General features: G+C 37.4%; 1 protein-coding gene across 1 annotated transcript in view; it reads left to right on the forward strand.

The window, feature by feature from the left end:
• Positions 1-22488, forward strand: part of DNAH3 (dynein axonemal heavy chain 3) — a 62393-nt gene extending 39905 nt beyond the window's left edge. The window contains exons 41-62 of the mRNA XM_052772421.1: positions 152-388; positions 771-874; positions 1907-2201; positions 2648-2827; positions 3814-3937; positions 4030-4186; positions 5127-5270; positions 5867-6533; positions 6657-6822; positions 7161-7377; positions 8315-8497; positions 9394-9592; positions 10511-12652; positions 13597-13822; positions 14152-14396; positions 15836-15952; positions 17023-17177; positions 17953-18120; positions 19549-19691; positions 20276-20480; positions 21759-21896; positions 22077-22488. Coding sequence (XP_052628381.1) covers positions 152-388; positions 771-874; positions 1907-2201; positions 2648-2827; positions 3814-3937; positions 4030-4186; positions 5127-5270; positions 5867-6533; positions 6657-6822; positions 7161-7377; positions 8315-8497; positions 9394-9592; positions 10511-12652; positions 13597-13822; positions 14152-14396; positions 15836-15952; positions 17023-17177; positions 17953-18120; positions 19549-19691; positions 20276-20480; positions 21759-21896; positions 22077-22430 — 6566 coding nt within the window. The 3' untranslated portion in view covers positions 22431-22488. The remainder of the gene's footprint in view (positions 1-151; positions 389-770; positions 875-1906; positions 2202-2647; positions 2828-3813; positions 3938-4029; positions 4187-5126; positions 5271-5866; positions 6534-6656; positions 6823-7160; positions 7378-8314; positions 8498-9393; positions 9593-10510; positions 12653-13596; positions 13823-14151; positions 14397-15835; positions 15953-17022; positions 17178-17952; positions 18121-19548; positions 19692-20275; positions 20481-21758; positions 21897-22076) is intronic.
• Positions 22489-23019: the final 531 nt, after the last annotated feature.

Genomic DNA, 23019 nt, shown 5'->3' on the forward strand with positions numbered 1-23019 from the left:
ACAGACAAGATTCTCACTCTGCAGATTTGGCTTTGTTCCACTGAAGACAATGCTCCAAGTTTGTGTCGGAATACTTTTGCAAAAATGCATTTTGAATTGGGATTTATGGTTAATACTGGAATTTAACTAAAATTCAAAATATGTGTTTTAGACGAAATAAAACAATCGGAGGAAGAGGAGAAGGAAAGCATGTCTAGTCAGCAAATCATCTTGTGGCTGCAGGGGCTTTTCCTTTTTGGTTTGGTTTGGACAGTTGGTGGGATCATCGATGCAGATAGCAGAAAGAAATTTGATTTGTTTTACCGCAACTTGCTACTGGGAATGAATGATGAACACCCACGCCCTAAAAGTGTGAAGCTTACCAGAAACAATATCTTCCCAGAAAAAGGTGCTTCTTCATAACTGTACTTGCCTGGCCTTTTATAAAGCAATAAGAAAACTCAGCGCTGTAGGGGAGAATAGAGTGCTTGGCAGATGTTAAGTCTGCAGCAGAGCCACCATCTGCCAAGCCTTGGGCTGCACAGTTGGGTTCTCTTTCCTGGCTCTTTTAACCAGGAGTAGCATATGCCTCATGTTGTACTCAAACAATGTACCTGAATCTGACCTAAAATAATTTTGTGATGATAATGGCAGTAGCGGGGGAAGGGTATCTTGTGTACTAGAAAGCCTTCATGATCTCACAGTGTTGGATGTCTCACACTAAAATGATTGAAGTTTATTTTTATTCTTTAATCAGTGGGCTTTCCTATGTTGTGTTTTTCAATTAACAGGGAGTGTTTATGACTTCTATTTTTACAAGCATGGCAGTGGGCAGTGGAACATGTGGATGGAGTACATCACAAAAGAAGAGCAAGTTATCTCTCCAGGGGCTAAGGTTCACATTGATATCTTTCATTATAGAAAATAATTATTTGACAAAATCATTTAGAGGTATAAGTCAACTATGTTAGCTAGCTTTGATTCTACTATATCAGGCTGTTTAATGTTTGATCTGCAACATTTCATTAATCTCTGTAGGCTCCTTTTCATGCTTATGTCTTAATTCTGGTACCATCAGTACTGAAAGTTTGGCACTGCAGGTGAACATGGAGACCTGAGGTTGGCTGATGGTTAAAATTTTGGTTCTGCTTTTGTCTCTGTAATAGCATCTGATGTTGGGGAAATCACGGTAGGAAAAAGACAAAGCCTGAATTTCCGTTCCTTCATTTTTGTTTTCTGTGGTTGATATCGTGATATAGTATGAGCTAATCAGAGAAAGCAAGTGAAGAGACTTAATACTTCTTTGGGATATGGAGAGCAGTACTGAGAGTCCTGGATCCCCTCCATTTCCAAATAGGGTCACTCACATTTTGATGCCAGCTGTGAACTCAAGGGAAGTGTAGCACAGCAGAGATCTCCAAAAAGTACCTATTCTGCAGATGAAATTTCAGGATAAATGAAGCGATGTTTGTTCAGCTTTTCATTCCATTGTAGTTGCGACTGTCTTCTCTATTAAGTACATGAGAGATGTAAGATTACATTTCATTCTGCTGTCTAAAATTGCTAATGATAAGTGGAAGATGAGGAAGAGAAAAAAATTTCGATAGCACTTTTCCTTTCCCTTTGCACAGTAGAGGAACAGAATTAAGTCATACTTAACCCTGCAGTTCTCCTTTGAGGCTTTATATAGTGTCTATGAACCATAATATAGATAATACCAGTTGTGCTATTTACTGCGTAAACACTGAACAAGAAGTGGGGCCAAATGATCTACCAGAACCTTGTTATAGCCTAAGTTTTCAGAGAAAAGAATTTTTTAAAAATGCATTTGTCCTATAGCCTTCCTGTAGTTGCTTGCAAATATTCATGTTGGTTAAGGTATTGGATGTTTGATTTTCATGTGCCATTTTACTTTCCTGTGTAACAGGTATCTGAGCTGATCATTCCAACAATGGAAACTGCCAGACAAATGTTTTTTCTTAAAACATATGTGGAGCATGATGTCCCTTTGCTTTTTGTGGGTCCCACTGGCACTGGAAAATCAGCTATAACAAAGAATTTTCTACTACAACTTCCAAAGCAAAAATACATCCCAAGCTTCATCAACTTCTCTGCAAGAACTTCTGCTAACCAAACCCAGGATATTATTCTGTCTAAGCTGGATAGAAGAAGAAGAGGATTATTTGGACCTCCTTTGGGGAAAAAAGCTATAATATTTGTGGGTAAGACAGCTTTTTTCAGGGTTTTTATATCATTTTAATTCTGGCTTTAGGCAAAGGAAGTGATTCACTGAGACTGGTAATTTTGGATTGCCTCAGTGCTCTTTGGCTTTTTTCAGGCATCCAAAGAAGGATTAGCACTGCCCCCTGCTGAAAGGTTTCTAACTGTTTAAGTGGTGGTTGTCTTCAGAATAGTTCATAGTGTTGCAGTGTGACACGAAATAAAATAAACCAAAATCACCAACCACACTAAGTTAAACCGTCACCTATAAATATGCCTGCGAAGTATAATGTCATTTGATTCTGGTTAGTTTAATGGGAAGCAAGACTAGCAAGACACAACCTTTTTTCTACCTCTAGTTCAAGTTATTTTTTCTTCTGAGCTTTGAAAGAAAACTGTAATTCCTAAATGCTGAGGTTTTTTTATTCAATGTCTATGTTCTCCATAGATGACCTAAACATGCCTGCAAAGGAAGTGTATGGAGCCCAGCCACCTATAGAGCTTCTCAGACAATGGATTGATCATGGTCACTGGTATGACAAGAAAGATACATCCAAGATTGATATCATAGATGTGCTGCTTGTTTCAGCTATGGGTCCACCTGGGGGAGGCAGGAATGATATTACAGGTAGAAAATACATTACTATGGCAAGTAGTTATCTAATTGACTGAAGTTAAAAGACAGGTTCAGTTTTGCTGATGACAAATTCTACATTTATCTATTACTTGTAAACCTACAGATATATTCACTAGCTGGGTCATTCCAAATAGAAGTATGTATGCTTGAGGTCAGATCTGTACCTTTTCCAGGAGGAGTTTAATCAAAATTAGAAACAATGTTTTTAATGTTGGTTAAACTATGAATGATGAAAATAATTCTAAAAGTAGAGAACTGGACACTTTTACCATTTTCTATTCTTTGGAAAAGGGGGGGAATACATCTTCTTGCCAAGTCTTTCTGGCAATTCACTTCTGAAATTGTATCTCTTGCTGCTAAGATAGGCTGCTTGCATTTACTTACAAGCATGTTGCCTGCAAGTCCATGACTCCTGTCATATCACCATGAAGGAGGTTATATTTTCTAATGAAAAAGTTATGTCAGTAAAAGCCCTAATGTAGCTACAGCTACACTGTTATAAGGCACTTATGCTACTTTGCTTCATATAAACACTCTAATACTGGTATAACTGTATGTGCTCTGAGGAGGCTTTATTAAAATAACTATTCTGATACAGCTACATTTGTAAAATTTACTAGTGTATAGACTGAATTTTTTTAGGTGAAAGCTGATAACAAGATACTTGTTTTTGTAAAGTTTTACTGTGTCATATCACAATCAAAATTTGGGTAATAGTGGCCTTGTAACGGAGATTCATATTTTTCATATTAAAACCAGTTATTCTATGTGAAATACTGATATAAAAGATAAACCAGTTTATATTTCTTTTGCATCACTATTGGGGCAGAAGTTTGCCAGAAACAAAATCATGGAGCTGGAGCCAAATTCAAATGTTGTTGTTTGAGTGACTGTCAATCCTAGAATATGCTAGCTGATAGGTGGAAAAATGTTTGGACATTCCTAAATCTTTCTGCATCTTTTTGTGTGTATTACAGGACGCTTCACACGGCACTTGAATATTGTATCTATCTGTTCTTTTGATGATGACACATTAACCAAGATTTTTACTGCAGTTGCTGATTGGCACTTTGGCAAAGGCTTTGAGCCTCTGTTTCTAAGGTAATGTGATATATTTCCTGTAACACCTTTGTCATCTTTTCTCCTGTGATTTATCTGCAGAAGTTAAAATTGTATCTCTTTTCCTTCTTAAGGCTGGGTAAAATAATGGTCCAAGCGACAATGGTGATTTATAAAATGGCAGTTGATAATTTTCTCCCAACTCCTTCAAAATCCCACTATGTCTTTAATCTACGGGATTTTTCCAGGGTTATTAAAGGAGTGCTGCTCTGTCCACACACTCATTTGCAAGTAAGTTGTAGTTTAATTATGTTGCTGTAAGAAAGAGCAATGGAAGAAGTAAATTATTTTTTAATACCAGTACATAAATATCTCAAAATACATGAACTGTGGTTTCAATAGATTGACAAGGTTTAAAATTAGGATAGTCCCTGAATACCTTGCTATATATTTTCTGTCTGTCTCTGAAGGAGAGCGCTGTAATTTTTGTTAATATTCTTTATATGTATTACAGTTGGGCCCAGAGGTCCAAGGCCCATCTGTTAAGGCCTGTACATCAAGTCAGACAGTCCCTTCTCTTGAACTTGCAAACTAAATATACAAAAGAAACAAATGTGGGAAAAGACTCAGTATCTATCTTTTACAAACGGCAAGGTCATCAGTGACCAAGACTGAATAATTTAGCCCCGAGTTTGCCTGTTGTCACAAACTACAAATGAATACTGATAGATGTATATGATTTTCATCCGTCTACTTTTTTCATCCATTTTCAGTAAAATGTCAGGTTAAAGAAGTATTAGAAGTTTTATTTCTGTTGGGGAGATGTTTTTGCTACAGAAACAGAACAAAACAGCTACAAGCTATTCAGGGGAAATCTTGGCCAGCAACAGTTTTTGGGCAGGGCTTGGGCTAGAACCCATGAGCCATATCTTTGAAAGATTTATTCTTTACTTTATGTTGGAAGGGTAGGGAGATTTGATACAGTAGAGAAAAATGCTTTTACATAAGAGTCCCAGTTTGTATGGGCAGGAAGGACAAAATGGTACCTAGGTGAGGAAGCTGGTTAAGTTAGCAGATGCTGAGCCATGTGCTGACTGGCTTGGAATTGAAAGATTCCCACTGAGTTTAGCACAAGATATAGCAGGGTCCAGATGGACATTTCTATCCTTTTGTTTTTAAGCAAATCCTGCCTGAGCTGTATTTACCCATTTTCTTGTATTTACATTTTCAGGATGGAGATAAACTGATCAGACTTTGGATTCATGAGGTTTACCGAGTTTTCTATGATCGCTTAGTTGATGAGGAGGACAGGAAGGTATTCTTTCAGATGGTACAAGAGACAACATCAAATACCTTCAAGCAGAGCTTTAATAAGGTATTTGTGGGTGCTGGGACCAAGAATGAGACTGATGCATTTTCAGAAATACTTAGACATTGAGATTACATTAGTATTGGACACATTTTTAATTATTTTGATCAGTGCATTTAAAAAGTATAGATGATCTTCTATTCCGTATTGAGTATTATACATATTCTTAGTCAAGTTAATAGAAATTACTTCATATCAGAACGATTCATAACTTGAAAAGGATTCTGTGTTAGTACAGAGGACTATCTGGAATAAATGTGTTACCCAATATTTATCTGGGCTTTTGTTTAAGTTAGTATTTGGATGAGCAAATAGGAGTAGTGGGTACTTTTCAGAGAAGCCTTTTGGGAACTTGTCCTATGTTTGACAGCAAAATTTCTCTGTGAAGTATGCATATGTGGAAACTTGCATGTCAACCTACAGCATACTCCCCATTTAGGTGGTTTTTTGTTTTGTTTTGGGTTTTTTTCCAGACTAAGGTAATAAGTAGAACAGCTGGAAAACAGTGCTTCCCACAGTATTATTACTATGTGGACAAGAATGATTATGACTTTAAGGAAAATAATTCTCTAATTATCTGTTGATTCTTGTCTTTTCCCTAGGTACTGAGTCATCTCTCACCTACTGGAAAAATCTCTGATGACAGTATTCGCAACCTGTTCTTTGGAGACTATTTGAAGCCCGACAGTAATGTAAAAGTGTATGATGAAATCACAGACTTAAAGCAACTGACAACCGTGATGGAATACTACCTTGAGGAATACAACAATATCAGCAAAGCACCAATGTCTTTAGTCATGTTCAAGTTTGCTATTGAGCATATCTCAAGGATATGCAGGGTATTGAAACAGGATAATGGACATCTGTTGTTGATGGGGGTTGGTGGGAGTGGTCGACAAAGTGCTGCCAAGCTAGCCACCTACATGAATGCCTTTGAACTCTTTCAAATTGAAATTACAAAGTCCTATGGAGTCAATGAATGGAAAGAAGATGTTAAACGAGTCATGCTGAAAGCAGGTGTTGGTAACAAAAATGTGTCCTTTTTGTTCTGTGATAATCAAATAAAGGATGAAGCATTTGTAGAAGATATCAACATGCTTTTAAATACTGGTGATGTGCCTAATATCTTTACAACAGATGAGAAAGCTGAAATTGTTGAGAAAATGCAAGGTGCAGCAAGGATGGAGAACAGGAAAATTGAAGTCACTCCTCTTGCTATGTACAATTTCTTTATTGAAAGGGTGAAGAAAAATTTGCATATTGTCTTAGGTCTGTATACAATGTGTTATTTCTTAGAATGCTTTTTCTTAGGCTTAGTTTTTTATGCTTCCTAACTGCAAACAAACTTAAGTAACAATTGGTTTTTGTTTGTTTGGTTGGTTTTTTCCCTAGCCATAAGTCCTATTGGAGATGCATTTCGGAATCGATTACGGATGTTTCCTTCACTGATAAACTGCTGCAGCATTGATTGGTTCCAAACCTGGCCTACAGATGCTTTGGAAATGGTTGCTAACAAGTTTTTAGAGGATGTTGAACTCGAAGATGACATTAGAAAAGAGTATGAGTTTATCTGTCGAGAAACATATGAAGCAGATGTTCATTTCCCTCCCCTTCACACCCCCAACGTACTTGATCAGGAAACTATCCTTATAAATGGACAAAGCTAAGCCAACTCTGGGATTTCAGTGCAAGTCAAAGATACCTAGATATATGTACCTGATGTTTCTGAAAATCAGGCCACTCTTTGAAAGGAGTCTAAAATATTTCTTATAATGGGGAAAAAACAATTCTGCCTTCACTAACACTAATATAATTTTATAAGCTTAGAGTAATTTCCTCATAATTAACATAAAGACAGATTGTATTTTCATAGTAATGTGGAAAAATTTTCTCTAGGGTTGTGTCAATGTGCAAATATTTCCAAGAAAGTGTGAGAGAGCTCTCCATCAGCTATTACACTACACTGCGAAGACACAACTATGTGACACCAACTTCATACCTAGAATTGATTCTTACCTTTAAGACTCTGCTGAATAGCAAAAGGCAAGAAGTTGACATGATGAGAACTCGTTATCTTATGGGAGTTCAAAAACTTGACTTTGCATCTTCACAAGTAAGTTTCAGATGAAAACACTGAATATGTGCCATATGCATACTTTACTATGGGGTCTGTATAAGCTTATTAAAACTTATAAAAATAAAACTTATTAAATTCCCTCTTCACTATATTCATGATGCTATCGATAATTTTCTATAGAAAGCCAGCAGGAAAAGTTAGTCATTTTAAGAAATTGTGGTATGTAAGTTCAGGTTATAGCACTTAATAGAAAGCTAAATGAAATTGATGGTATTCATTAAATGTTGAAGGAATAAACCTTACAAATCTCATTATTTTCTTAAAACCTTATATGGAGAATCCATGCCTCAGCATCCTAGTACCTGTTACCCCTCTCAAAATAGGGGAGAAGTTGAAGAATGTTGTAAGACAATAATAAACGTTAATTCCTGAGTAGTTTCCCAGTAGGAAATTGATCAGGTTCCAGGTGAACCACCCCCTTTTTCAACCCATGTGATCTGGGGATTGATCTTTCCAAGATGCAAAGTAAAGGGGCTTCCAGATACTTGCTGGATGAAGAAGAACAACCAGTTTGCAGCTGTTGCTAATTCTGTGTTTCCTTCCAAGTTTCTTTTGGCTTTTGTTTTCCACCTGTGCAATAAAGGATTGTTTGGGGTTCCATAAACTGAAACTGACTGTGAGGAAAAAAATACAATTAATCAATTTATTTCTCATTATTGAAATTAAGTGGATCATAAAAAAGCAAGTGTATTGCATAGATAATAAAATCCTCTTAAAAAATCTATTCAGTTAAATAAAACAGCTCTTAGTAAAAACAGGCTAGAGAACTATTTTAATAATTATTTAGATCAAATGTCCCTTTTAAGATTGTATTGATATAGTGTCTTCTGATCTTTCTTCCTAAGATACCAAGATGAGAAATGCATGCAATGTTTACACAATTTTTTTCTTGATTTCCTGTTATGTTCATCAGGTTGCAGAGATGCAGAAAGAACTGACTGCCCTTCAGCCTGAACTGATTCAAACTTCTGCAGAAACAGACAAAATGATGATCCAGATTGAAAAGGAAACAACTGAAGTAGATGCAAAGAAAGAACTAGTGTCGGCAGATGAAAAAGAGGCTAATGAAGCAGCAGCTGTTGCTAAAGCTATTAAGGTAGTGTATAGGGGCTTGAGCCTGGAGCATGATGGGTTCCAAGTCTTTCCAAGTAAATGGGAGTTGTGATGATGTGTTAATGGGATGATCCAAGCTCTTAAAGTAACAAAGTTGCAAGAGATGATGAATGACATGTTCCTAATATAAACAAGGTAAATTTTGGCTGTTTGGAGTATGACTGTATCTCACAGTGCTGCATAGCTTCCCTTTCTAGTTCACATCCCAAAAGCCGTATAGTTCTTATTTGTGTACTAATATATTCTCCTTCTCAACAGATTGAGTAATGAGGTTATGCTGTTTCCAGGCCCAAAGACAGTTCGTTTAGAGTTAGCTGAGGTAATTTGGCATAGCGCTGCATGGAGCCCTGTTAGGCATAACCTAAGAGATACTGCCATAGCCAGACATCTGTAGCGCAGAATTTCCTGTGGGAAGCTGCAGGATTCCTCAATATTTTTTTGTAACTAGTTGGAAATGTCAGTGATAGATAAGGTAATTACTGAGATCTGAGTACATGGTAAAGAATTTAAGCTACACAGTATGTATTTTTTACCTGATCACCACTGTGAGATTTAACTAAGAACAACTGTATCTAACCTGTATTTTAATTCTCCTTGTCAGACCAGAGAGACTTTGATCTTGAAGGCTTGTCTGGCTTTTTCAGCTATCAGTTCAGTTTATGGAAGTTACTAATTTCTCTAAAAATCTTCCCTCTTTAAACTGTGCAGACAAATTGTGAAAGTAGTTTTCTCTCCGAGAAACACAATGTTGTGAAGAGTCTTTTTATTAGGTACTTACAAGCAAAGAAGGTTCTCTGAGGCTGTGCAGTAGTGGGGTAATCAGGTTGCGGACCTGGTATTGTATGAAGGTTTGCAGGCTTCTGCCTAATGTCTTAACAGGATGAATGTGAAGGAGACCTTGCTGAGGCCATGCCAGCTTTGGAGGCAGCACTTGCAGCTCTTGATACCCTGAATCCTTCAGACATCTCTCTTGTGAAATCCATGCAGAATCCACCTGGTCCTGTTAAGCTCGTCATGGAGAGTATCTGTGTCATGAAGGGGACTAAACCAGAGAGAAAGCCTGATCCAAGTGGCAGTGGTAATGCAGTATTTGTTATCCCTGCCCTAGGAATGCTTGAGGTGCTGCTGAAGTGCTTCTGGCGTGAATGCAGCTATGTGCGCTAAAAGTGTGTTTTGCTAGCAATGACTTAAAACTACACTGAATAGCTAAGAGCTGCTTTTGCCATTGTAACATACTGCCCTTGCTTGACGCTGTTGTACAAGCTTTGTAAATATGATCCCAGTCATCAGCACAAAGTCATCTCTTCAACTTGCTTTGACCCAATCTTGAGATTTTCATTGCCTTGAGGAACTCTGGGAGCTGCGGTGTGCTGTGCACCATTCACCTGTATTTCCCCCTCTAAACCCTGCTACCAAACTTTATCAGTTATGCTGGGAGACAGAATTCTAGCTATACCACTGCCATAGGTAATTACTCTAACAAGCTCTTTTTGTATGGTTTATGTTGTATGGTTTATGTTGTTATTGTGGGATTGCACAGGATTTGCGAGGTAGGAGAGGAAAGAGACCTTCTTCTTTCACTTTTCTTCTACCTTATGCCCCCACAGTCCAACCCTTCGTACTTGAATATAGGTATTCTATAAACATCTTTCATCCAAAACTGTCTTATCTACATTAGAAAGGAATGCTTTCACATAGTTACTGATTTATCTGATAAACTATGCTAAGAAAGACTGTATAGTAATTTGTTTCCCTTATTTTGCTTGGTTGATTTAGAATTATTATGTAATTAAGAATTATGACATAAGTTAGTGATGCTGAAGTTCCTGTCTGGATTTCTTTAGGTAACAATTTTCCCAAACTAGTTAACAGTGGTTGCATAGTAAAATTCTGTTGCAAAATCATTGATGTTAATTCTTTATATTATGTTTAAGTATTTTTTTTCAGTTTGAACATGCATGTTTTAAGCCTGATTTTAGTATTATTTGCAACATAGGTAAAATGCTAGAAGACTACTGGGGGCCATCTAGAAAAATTCTTGGAGATCTGAAATTCCTTGAGAGCTTAAAGGCATATGACAAGGATAATATTCCTCCCACTATAGTGAAGAGAATTAGAGAGAGGTTTATTGATCATCCAGATTTTCAGCCAGCTGTCATAAAAAACGTCTCATCTGCCTGTGAAGGACTATGCAAATGGGTGCGAGCCATGGAGGTATATGATCGTGTTGCAAAAGTGGTTGCACCAAAGCGTGAGCGTTTGAGAGCTGCAGAAGGATTACTGGACGTTCAAATGCAGAAGCTAAAAACAAAACAAGCAGAACTTAAGGAGGTAGTTGATCGCCTCCAAGCTTTGAATGATGAGTTGGACAACATGAATGACCGGAAGAGAGAATTAGAAAATAATATTGAACTTTGTTCACAAAAGCTTGTGAGAGCTGAACAGCTAATTAATGGTCTTGGTGGAGAGAAGGATAGGTGGACAGAAGCTGCACGATTATTAGGAATTCGGTATGTAGACCTTATAGGAGATGTGTTACTATCATCAGGAACTATCACTTATTTGGGAGCCTTTACTATCGATTACCGCTTAAAATGTCAAAAGCAATGGCAGGTCCTGTGCAATGAAAAGAACATACCATGCTCCAGTGATTTTAGCTTAAGTAATACGTTAGGGGATCCAGTCAAAATCCGTGCATGGCAGATTGCTGGATTGCCAGTTGATTCTTTTTCCATTGACAATGGCATAATTGTTACTAACTCAAGAAGATGGGCTTTAATGATAGATCCTCAAAGGCAAGCTAACAAGTGGATAAAAAATATGGAGAAAACTAACAGGCTGTCAGTTATCAAATTATCTGACACACATTATGTGAGGACATTAGAAAATGCTATTCAGCTTGGAACACCAGTCTTGCTAGAAAATATTGGTGAAGAACTAGATGCTTTCATAGAACCCATTTTATTAAAGCTAACATTCAAACAACAAGGAGTAGAATACATGAAATTGGGGGAAAATATAATTGAATATTCAAGAGATTTCAGGTTTTACATAACAACCCACTTAAGAAATCCCCATTATCTTCCTGAAGCGGCTGTGAAAGTTTGTCTACTCAACTTCATGATTACACCTTTGGGTCTTCAGGACCAACTTCTTGGAATTGTAGCTGCAGAAGAAAAGCCTGAGCTAGAAGAAAAGAAAAATAAACTGATTATAGAAAGCACAGCCAACAAAAAACAACTAAAGGAAATAGAAGATAAAATCCTGGAGATCCTTTCCAGTTCAGAAGGAAACATCTTAGAAGATGAAACAGCAATTAATGTTTTGTCTTCATCCAAAGACTTATCTGAAGAAATCTCTGAAAAGCAAAAAATTTCCTCTGTAACTGAGATGCAAATAGATTCTACTCGAATGGGGTATAAGCCAGTTGCTATTCATTCAGCTGTTGTCTTCTTCTGCATCTCTGATCTGGCAAACATTGAACCTATGTACCAATATTCATTGATTTGGTTCATTAACTTGTATGTTCAATCTATTGCTAAAAGCAAAAAGAGTGAAGATCTAAAAGAGAGAATTAAAAATATAACCAATCATTTCACAATAAGCATCTATAATAATGTCTGTTGTTCACTGTTTGAAAAGGATAAGCTGTTATTCTCCTTCCTTCTGACAGTAGGCATTATGAAGGGAAAAGACCAAATAGACGATGAGGTTTGGCGTTTCCTACTGACAGGAGGTGTTGCTCTTGATAATCCTCACCCCAATCCAGCTCCAGATTGGCTACCTGACAAATCATGGGCTGAGCTCGTACGTGCATCTAGTCTGACAAACCTCCAGGGACTAATGGAACATGTAAGAGAGAATTTTTCAAAGTGGAAACTAATATATGACTCTGTGAGACCCCATGAAGAAGCTTTCCCAGATGCATGGAGCACACTGATTGGGTTAGATCGCATGGTTATTCTCAGATGTTTGAGACCTGACAAAATTATTCCAGCAGTGCAGGGGTTCATTGTGGAAAATATGGGAAGAACATTTATTGAACCACCGACTTTTGATCTTGGAAGAAGTTACAGTGATTCAAATTGTTGTGCCCCTTTGATTTTTGTATTATCACCAGGTGCTGATCCGATGGCAGGTGAGATTGGTATTAAAAAAATCTTTTTTTATCTAGTTAAAGGTCACTGAGTGTGACTAAGCCAATAACAGTGTAGGCCCCTTCATTGGATCTTTAAAGTATCTTTAAAGTACAATACAGTGATGATGGAATATCAAACATTTGCATCTGCCCATATATAAACAATGACATTAAAATGCTAAAGGGTGGAATGAATGTAGTGGTGATGAAATGTCTAGGTGTCTGAGCAGCAATTTAGGGTTCTAACAACTTGTAACATCCAGACCAGTTTATAATTCATGCTTGCATTACAATTCTTTCAGTGGGTGTTTGGGACTTGCCCCAGTCTTTGTTGCAACCCCTCCTCTAGAAAGTTTCCTCCCTCTCAGTTACTAATTAAATGGTGTATATGACCACACTTAAAAACACATCTGTTAAATGTCCTTTAAAAAATAACCACCCAGACTATTTTTAAACCTGGTTTTCTGCCAAAAGAATTGTAATATGGAGCCATACCGTAAGGATGTATTTCTAGGAGGTTGGTTTTGATGGGAAAGCTGGAGGGTTATTTTTAACCAGATCTAAAGATCCAATTTACAGCTCAACCCCCATAAACAATTGTACCCATGCAACAAAGAGAGTAGAGAGCCGTAGTGCAGGCTGGAACTGAGCACTCAGGGCTAAAGGAGAGGACAGGCATTTAACCTGGCTAGTTCTTGTTCGTTTGTTTTTAGTATTACTTTTTACAACTAAATTTTAGCATATGCCTCAGAAACACAGTGACTGATACAGCATTTGATACTACTTCTGGGTTGTTGAGGTGGGGTGGTTTTTTTTTCAGTTGAGTAAAATATTTGTTGAATTTTGCCCCTTTAATTTTTTGCATTATAAAAATTATGAATATAACATAGATCTACTTTCTAACAGTCTGTCTTTGTTTGCATGTGTGAAACTTGCCATCATAGGTTTGCTAAAATTTGCTGATGATGTAGGCATGGGAGGCGCAGGCATTCAAACTGTTTCACTTGGACAGGGCCAGGGCCCAATAGCAGCAAAAATGATTTATCAGGCTATTACTGATGGAACCTGGATATTGTTACAAAACTGCCATCTTGCAACTAGCTGGATGCCTACTTTGGAAAAAATCTGCGAGGAAGTTATAGTGCCTGAGAATACCAATGATAAGTTCAGGTAGGAGTTTTAATATTTTACTCTTCTTAATGGGAGTATTTCTTGTTTGCTGAAGACACTAGTAAAAAGAAATGAAACTTCTTTTGTGTGAAGAAGTAAGTATAACAGTCATATCATTTATGTGCAGTGATAAAATAAAGATACTTAATTAGGATGTCATCTTTTCCACCTGTCCAATGTAATCTACTTTATGCCTGGATTTTGGAACAAATTTAGATGTTGTTATTATAGTTAAGCAAGTAATAAAACTTAGTCTTCTGCAGATCAATGTTAAGGATTTGTCAATATTGATGATTTTTTGATAATGTGCTCTTTAAAATTCTTTTCAGGTTATGGTTAACTAGTTATCCGTCAGAAAAGTTTCCTGTTAGTATCCTCCAGAATGGCATCAAAATGACGAATGAGCCTCCAAAAGGAGTTAGAGTGAACCTTCTTCGATCATACCTTAATGACCCCATCTCCGACCCTGTGTTCTTTAGCAGTTGCGAAAAGCCAGAAATGTGGCAAAAACTGCTGTTTGGCCTTTGCTTTTTTCATGCTATTGTGCAGGAAAGGAGAAACTTTGGCCCACTGGGTAAGGTTGAGATTATTTTACAGGTTGTTTCAAAATGATTAGTAGTTTTGAAATGCATTATTGGAGCCTCTCTGTGAAAAGGCAGTATTGTTGTTAGCAGAATTACAAAAGTGCAATCTGTTTTGCACAGAACATAATAAAGTTTAAAAGCTGTTATTTGCAGGGATTCTAATTCAGGCAAAGCTACTCTTGAAGCTACTAAAAGTATTACCCTGGGGGAGGACTAGAAAGTACCAGTTTTCCAAGTAAATATATTATGCAGTAGTTACATGAAATGATAGCTTACTAAATTATTAATTTATTACTATAGTTCTTACCATCAAATCCAGTTCTGTTTTAAATTTTCATAATTAAGATGCTTCTTCTTGAATTCTGCTTTTGTTATTTATGTGTATACTTCCTTTTATCAAAGCTAGTGCATTTGTTTACTTGGTATGAAACAAATTTATGTAGCTGCAGTGTGTTGTTCATAACACAGCAATGAAAATATATGTATCAGTAAGATTTGTGCTTCAGCTTTTTCTATAATCTTGAAATATTTAGAAAACTATGTAGAATTTCTACATAAAATGTAGAAATGTATGGAATTATAGATTCCATTTTTATAACTATATAAAGTTTATGCTCTCCACTGGTGTACATGAAGTTCTCAGTCTTCCATTCTGACTGAGTCTGTCTTTGTCATAACAGGTTACTGTTATGAAATGTTATATTTTGACTGAAAGCCACTGTCCTTATTTTAATAGGCAGCTGTTTAAATAAATGCTAGACTGCCAGTATGACGATACTAGTTTATTGCTTTAAAGTAAAAATATAATTTTTGTAAGTGACAAATAGGTCACTTTCAAAAGCAACATCTACTGCTTAATGTGACCAGCTGTCTGGGAGAAGAAGGATTGTTGCAGCAATAGCCCTATTTTTTTGGTTTGCTCTAGGGGTATGGGTTTTCTGAAGGACTCTCTTACCTGGAGTATGCTCCTGTGTGTTTTTTTTAATTATACTGTTACCCTGAATGTCATATATAAACAGCATTAATAGATGGGCAGATTGATTAAAAATTAAAATCAATCAATGAATTAAAACTCTTCTTGTCATCGTCTTCAGATAGCAACAGATTAGCTGAAAGTACTGAGCAGGTCTGTATTCTGCTTAAGGTAAAAAATAATTTTTCCAGAGTGTGTGATGCCAAAATGCCTGTGCTTATGTTTTAATTGTATAGAATGATAGTAATAGTGCCTTAGGATACAATATTGTTATCCAGTCATATTGTCCCTCGTGCAATAATCAGCCTGCTAAATTCCAGGGCTGCTTCTAGGTACTGTCTAGCAGCTGTTACCTTCAGCTCTGTAGTAGCAGTATAGTACCAATACCATCATTTCCAGAGCATGGTCATCAGTACAGTGCATCATTGCCCTGTATATCTTTTCTGAATTGAACAGGTTGGAATATTCCATATGAGTTCAACGAATCTGACCTCAGAATCAGTATGCAACAGATCCAAATGTTTCTGAAAGAATATGAAGAAATCCCATTTGAAGCTCTCACATATCTAACAGGTACAAGCAGTCCACCCTCTAACATGTGCTGACTTTGCTAGGCACTTTCAGCTGGTACAGTGATAAACTGATGAGTTCTTGACAAACTGAGTGGATTCCATTCAGGTTTACTTTCTTGGCCTTCCACATACAGACAAGTTGAATCCCAAACCCTCAGATGTCATTGCTGTCTCGGTTCATATATAGCTAGAAACATTACTAATGGTCCAGCAAACCTCCTGGTCTTTGTTTCTTATATGTCAAATAAAAATGTCAATGGCCTCTGTTTCACCTTAGCTGATAAATATGATCCTGACACAGTAAGCATTGTCAGTTTACCAGAGGATGTGATAATACTCATCAGTTTAAAGCAGGAGGTGTTGACCTCTGTAAGTAACTTGGTTGCTGTGGCTATTCAGTTCTCCTTCTCCAGAAAGACAGCTGCTTCTTGGCACCTCCTTTGTCACCGTTATAAAGATCATTCCTGATTTTTGCTAATATTATGATTAGCTTTATGAAAAAGAATTTTGGGAGTCAGGATTAAAGTAATAACTGTGAGCTTTTAGCTGTTTTCTGTACTTTGTATCACTGGAAACCTCCCCTCATTGCTTGCCCATTACTTAAATATCTCCAACCCCTTCTGCACAGGGGTATTGCATATTTGTGATCCCTTGTTTTCTACTGTATACATTATTAATCAGGTTAAGTTTGCATGAAAGGAACAAGACAAGGATCAGCTATATAGCACTGTTCAGATTTTGACAGTTCTAAGAATTCTTATGGGAATTTCAAGCAAGAGCTCTCATTTAAAACATCAGATTATTTACTGTGGCATGAGGAGGAGTTTCTCAGACCAGCTCATAGTGTTCCTTAAACCTTTCATCATCAAGACACACAAATTTGGCCCATAGTTCCAAAGGTGTTAAAGTGCCTAATTTCCATTGAATCAATTGAAGTACAGGACTTAAAAACTTTTGAAGATCTGGAGCTTCGGAACTTCAACTTGCTGGAGTTATACATTATTGCAAAACAATTTTTATTTGTTCATTAACTTTCAATTTTTCATCCTGGTTTTCTTTGCCCTTTCCCAGGGGAATGTAACTATGGAGGTAGAGTAACGGATGATAAAGACAGGCGTCTTCTCCTGTCCCTTCTTTCCATAGTCTATACCAAGGATATAGAGCAGGACAAGTATATGCTTGCAGCTGGCGATGACTACTACATACCACCACATGGTCCATATGAGGTGAGAAGATAATAGATGTAAATTATGTCTGAGTTACTGGGAAAAACCTTATCTACACTGTACTTTGATATACTGAATACAACAAATAGAAAATTAAAAAAGTAAGTTCACAAAGCCATGCCAGAATATATCTTATGTACGAAATATGAATCTGGTACTTAATATCTAACACACTCCAATGGAGACGTAGAGATCATCCAATATTCTGATGTTTGTTGACGCAAAGAGCCACCCCTATGCAAGTTTCCAGTACAGTTCTAGAAAGCCAATAGGAGTCAGGCTTCAGGAATTTACAGGGTACTTTTGCACCCTCTTGGCACCACTTTTTGTCTTGAAAGCAGTGATCAGGATGAGGAGTTGGAATGGCAGGTATATACTCAATTTTCATCCCCTTTTTCCCTTCTAACAACTGCACAGGTATAACAAATGTGCTCAAATCCCACCTGTTTGTGTAGCCTGCAGTTGTACGGGTGATACATACAGCATCCTACCCTCCTCTGTGACTCTTACCAGAGTTCCTTGTATATTTCTAATGTACATTCCTTTCTCTTGCTACTTACATGAAGGTAGTAAGAACAACTCCTCAGTGAGTCTTTGAATCATTCAAAACTTTTATATTTATCTCTGTGGACTGAGTAAGTCAATTCCTGGATGCATTTAACTGGGATCTAATGTGCTTGATTGTAAATGGGAAGGTTCTGTCCAAGTTGGGTTTACTGATAGTTTATGAATATAGCATTGCATGATTTCTAGTATCTAAATGTTTCTTTTACAGTCTTACATTGAATACATAAGAAGTTTACCAATTACAACACACCCTGAAGTGTTTGGACTTCATGAAAATGCAGACATCACCAAGGATAACCAGGAGACTAACCAGCTTTTCCGTGGAGTGCTCCTGACTTTGCCTAGAGAAGCAGGGGGAAGTGGCAAGTCCCCTCAGGTAACTGGGGAAGAAAGATCAACTTGCACTCTGGAAAGGTGCCCTTTCCTGTCATGTCCTATGTCTCAGAGTAATCCAACACCTCTCATCACATGACTGTGGCATTGGGAGTAGATGTGAATGTTCCTGTAGAGAAGCAGACAGATTTGTCATGGAAGAACCTTTAAAGATGGAAGATACCCTAATGACTTTGAATTTAAATTGGTTAATACCACACAACCTGGTTGAGTAGAACATGCAGTTTGAATAAGAATGTTTCTTTCATGTTTTAAAATAACAGTGAAGTGCTTCACTTCAGTCATGAATTGTAGTTAGAGCACAGTTAACAATCACAATTGGTAAAGCACCTCACATCACATCCATCTCTAGGCAATTTTAAAGTATAACATTTAATTCCAGTCTACAAATTCCAATGATGGAGGTTCATGCACTGGCCTGACTTCATCCAGCAGTGGTTGTATGACCAACCATCCCTGCCATTCTCACTGGGGTACAGACTCCCGAGTGCCAGGAAATTCTGTCAAGTCATTCAGCCATGAGGCAAGTGACATAAGCCCATTAGAGGCAAAAGTTGTCTTCCTGGTGAAGCCTGTGCTATAATGGCACTTCCAGTCTGTTATTATTTATTGAATGCTTGGGTTTTGAGATGCAATTTTTTGCTTTCCCTTGGCTGCTTCAGTTTCTACAGTCCCAAACATGTAACTGTGTTTGTGACTTGTGTGGCACAAAGAAAGGGGGCAGTTTGGCAGAATAGAATCACTTGCACATGGACCTCACTGTCATCTACCCCTCCATGGGACCTGGTTGTGAAGATGCTGGGAATTTCTTTCCTTCATCCTGTACTCAGGCCAAATCCATGCCCCTTTGAGACACAGATAAATGACCTTTCAAGCCCCTCAGATTTGACTTCCTATATTTTATACACAAGTGGATTCTTGAAAAGTGGAATCAATGGAGCCTCATTTCCTGTGGGGTTGTGTAGTGATCATGGTCTCTGACATCTAATATGCTGTAAGTATAGCTTCTCTCATGGCTGGGGTATTCATATGGTGTTCCCAGCATTTTCCCCATGCTGCATGCTTTGTCTTTTCCTTCACTGTGGCAGTAGCAGGATTATGCTTCTCTGCCCTGCAGCCTGTTTCCTTAGAAGTTGCCTAAAACATTTTTGCAAATTAAACCGAAATTACTAACAAATTTAAAATTATTGAGAAGGGAAAAGGAGCAAGCAGGCACATGCAGAGACAGACAGGATGATGCACAAAGAGAGGAGGAACATGTAAGCACTATTTCTTCAGGAAAATGGACTAAAATACTTACCTGGTTATACAGAAAAAAATAAAAAATCTATAGTGTTTTATGGAATTTATTGAATAAAAATAGGTGAAAAAAAAGGGAAATTCCTCATTCATTGCAAACTTGTGATTTCAGGAAACTGTTGAAGATTTGGCACAGGACATCCTGTCCAAATTACCAAGTGACTTTGATGTTAAAGAGGTTATGAAGGTATACCCACTACTTTATGAAGAGTCCATGAATACAGTTCTTAGGCAAGAACTAATTCAATTTAACAGGTACGGCTCAGTGTTTCATGTAGCGCTACTAATACTGAAATATGCTTGTGTGCATCAGTGCTAGCAACTCATAAGCCTTAAACAGTTATAAGCCTTTTACAATACATTGTTCTTAACATGATAGATTCTGCTTTGGATGAACCTTTTAAAAAGACTTGAAAGCTGCAGCTGACTACCTGAACATAGAAATAGTACCTATATTCTTGGAGTATGAACTTAAATCAGATTAGAGTTTGTTGTGTTGATGTAGGGCAGCCTACTTTATTTTTTTTAAGTCATACCCAGGCCCCAATATTAACAGCACACTATGTTAATTAGTGTTACAATCTTTAAAGCTCTTGTCACTTGATTTCCCTTGTCTAGAATGGGAATTTTCACTACCTTTTGTTTCTCTGTGTGTGTTTTTTCTTTGTTTGCTTTTCCAAAGTTAAGTAAGAGTTTTGATAACTACAGGTGAGATAAGGAATTTCTGACAGGACATTTACCAGCTTTGATCGGCCCTCCGTTCAAGTTGGACTTGCATGTCTTTAGCCAGATAGTAAGAAGTAAATAATGAGATGACAATTTCTTTGTTTTATCTGAAGGCTTACTGAAGTTGTTCAGAGCAGCCTCACTGATTTAGGCAAAGCCATTAAAGGCCAAGTGTTGATGTCATCTGAACTTGAAGATGTTTTCAACAGCTTACTAATGGGAAAAGTACCATCAATGTGGGCTGCCAAATCCTATCCATCACTGAAGCCACTGGGAAGTTATGTGTCTGATCTCCTCTGTCGTTTGGCCTTCTTCCAGGTATGCTAAACTGATTCTGACAGGTCTACAGACTCAGTAGTTGAAAGCTGAATGGGTAAAATGTGTATCAGTGTTGTCCTCACTCAGCAGTACCCTTATAGCTCTGGACTGTGAACTACTTGCACATACTCATGACCAAATATACACTGCATTAACAGCACTGGAATTAGCTGGGCAATTGCTCAGCAGGGTGAGTTGGAAGTATAATCCTTTGGTGCTAATCCAGTGCTGCATTTGGTAGTTTCCATTCTTCTATTTCTAGAAGATGCATTTTACTTTGCATTACTTTACTTGATGTCTTAATGGCTTCCCTGCTCAAGGGACACTGAACCAGGTGTGAGAATGCTTTAGAAACAGTGTATAACAGGTACTTTTAAATTTTATATATGTGACATGTGACTGTAAATGTCTTTCAAGTTTAATAAAAAGTTACACCACTTCCGCACACTTTTTGAACAAGCTATTTTATTCTTTACTCACCCTTCCATTATTTCCCTTGCATTCTTAGCGCTCTCTTTAAATTACTTAAACTTTCAGATGTACCTTAAATAGCTGAGGTACTGAGATGTAGTGGAACTCCATACAAGTCAGGGGAGGAGAAAGCTAGAAAAAGCATCTGAAAGATGTATAAGCAGCAGAGTTTCCTGTTTGCTGAATCAGAGTACCATATGGGCTTCTTTTGACTCCACTTTGCTTAGAGTAGTGTGAGGACATTCTGCGCTTGCCTTGTTTTTTCTACTGCCTTTGTGATATCCAACAAAGAGACTGGCCCAAGATCTTGTCTGGCATCTTTGTACTGGAATTATTTCCTCTACTAGGATCTGATGTGTTGGCTGTAGCGAGTGCCCTCACAGTGATCAGTGAAGATACTATGTAAGAAAATTTGGCCTTTTTTCATGTGTTTACAAGACTGTAAAAGATGGTAGATTGATAAAAGTGTCCAAATTCAATCATTTTTCTTTGTTTTTTGCTGGCTAGTATCTAGACTTAACAAAACATGCTAATGCTACTCCCTGAAATTTCTTTCTCAGTAGCACTGAGTTTTGGTTGTTTCAGAATGAGTGATTATTTTTGTTGTCATCATAAATAACTGACTTCTGTGATTTGTTGTCTCTGAAAAATATAGAACTAATGGTAGTATCCAGAGGGTCCCATCAAGGTTTAGATCTCATTGTGCTGTTTGACTGTATCTGAAAAGACATCCCTTTTCTGGTGAATTGGCACAGCGAAGCCACAAATGTATTTATTCTTACGTTTGTTTTTTCTCTCCATATTCAGGATTGGGTCATCAACGGGCCACCCACAGTCTTTTGGCTCTCAGGATTCTTCTTCACTCAGTCTTTTTTGACTGGTGTTTTACAAAACTATGCCAGAAAATACACCATCCCAATTGATCATATTGGATTTGAATTTGAGGTAAGACAATGCAGAGGAATTTTGTTTTTCTTGAACAGCTTGAAACATGTTCTGGGGCAGCAAGGAATTGTTTTCAAATGAAAAGAAATTTTATTTAAAGGAGCAATTTCAGACTATCACTTGTAGGATTTAATATACTCCAGATAAAAATAAAATCAAGCAATGGTTTACTCATTCTAGGTGATGAAACAGGAGCACACAATGGACAAAATGCCAGAAGATGGGGCTTATGTGAGAGGCCTTTTTTTGGAAGGTGCACGATGGGATAGAGAATCCTTGGTAATTGGAGAATCACTTCCAAAAATCCTTTATGATTCTTTGCCCATAATTTGGCTGAAACCTGGAGAAAGTTCCACATTTCTTCATATGAACATCTATTCATGCCCTGTATACAAGACAAGTGCAAGAAGAGGTGTCTTATCCACTACTGGCCACTCAACCAACTATGTTCTCTCAATTGAACTCCCTTCAGACAAGCCCCAGAAACACTGGATAAATCGAGGTGTGGCAGCACTATGCCAGTTAGACGACTGACAGTGTACAAGTCAAAACACTTGCATTTTGTTATTAAAAGATATACTTTACTCCCCAATGGCTGCGATTTTTTTTTTTTTTTTTATACTGGGATTTCCTGCTGACTTCAAAGCAGCTCCCAAATTCCTTTGGTTTTTAGCCATTATCAACCACTGAGCAAGAGTGAGTGAAAATAGAACACTATAAACAGAAAGTTATTTCAAAGGCCTGGGCTTTATCTTGCAGTAGATCAGAATGAACAGAACTCCCATCAAACTGTGTGCCACCCACATCATTACAAATCTTGTGAAATCCTAATATTACCACCTAGCTGCTATCATAGGGCTTTTTTTTCTTTTTAAAGAAATTGGGCCCAAAGAGTTTTGCTGCTGATTTTAACGGGAATCTAATCCACAACTCTTGCAAATAAGACTCTGTGGATTTGCCTACCACTTCTGTGTCCCAGGAGTATGTATGGCAAAAAGGGAGGAGATGAGAATAGTCTTTTGTCAACATGTAAAACCAATCCTCAGCTAGAATGAACTGCCAGAGCTGTATTATAAAACTATAGTAACTGACACTCCTTGAAGATGTGCCTCAGAATTTCTGT

This window comes from Harpia harpyja, chromosome 21 (genome assembly GCF_026419915.1).
Source record: "Harpia harpyja isolate bHarHar1 chromosome 21, bHarHar1 primary haplotype, whole genome shotgun sequence".
Taxonomy (NCBI): Eukaryota; Metazoa; Chordata; class Aves; order Accipitriformes; family Accipitridae; genus Harpia; species Harpia harpyja.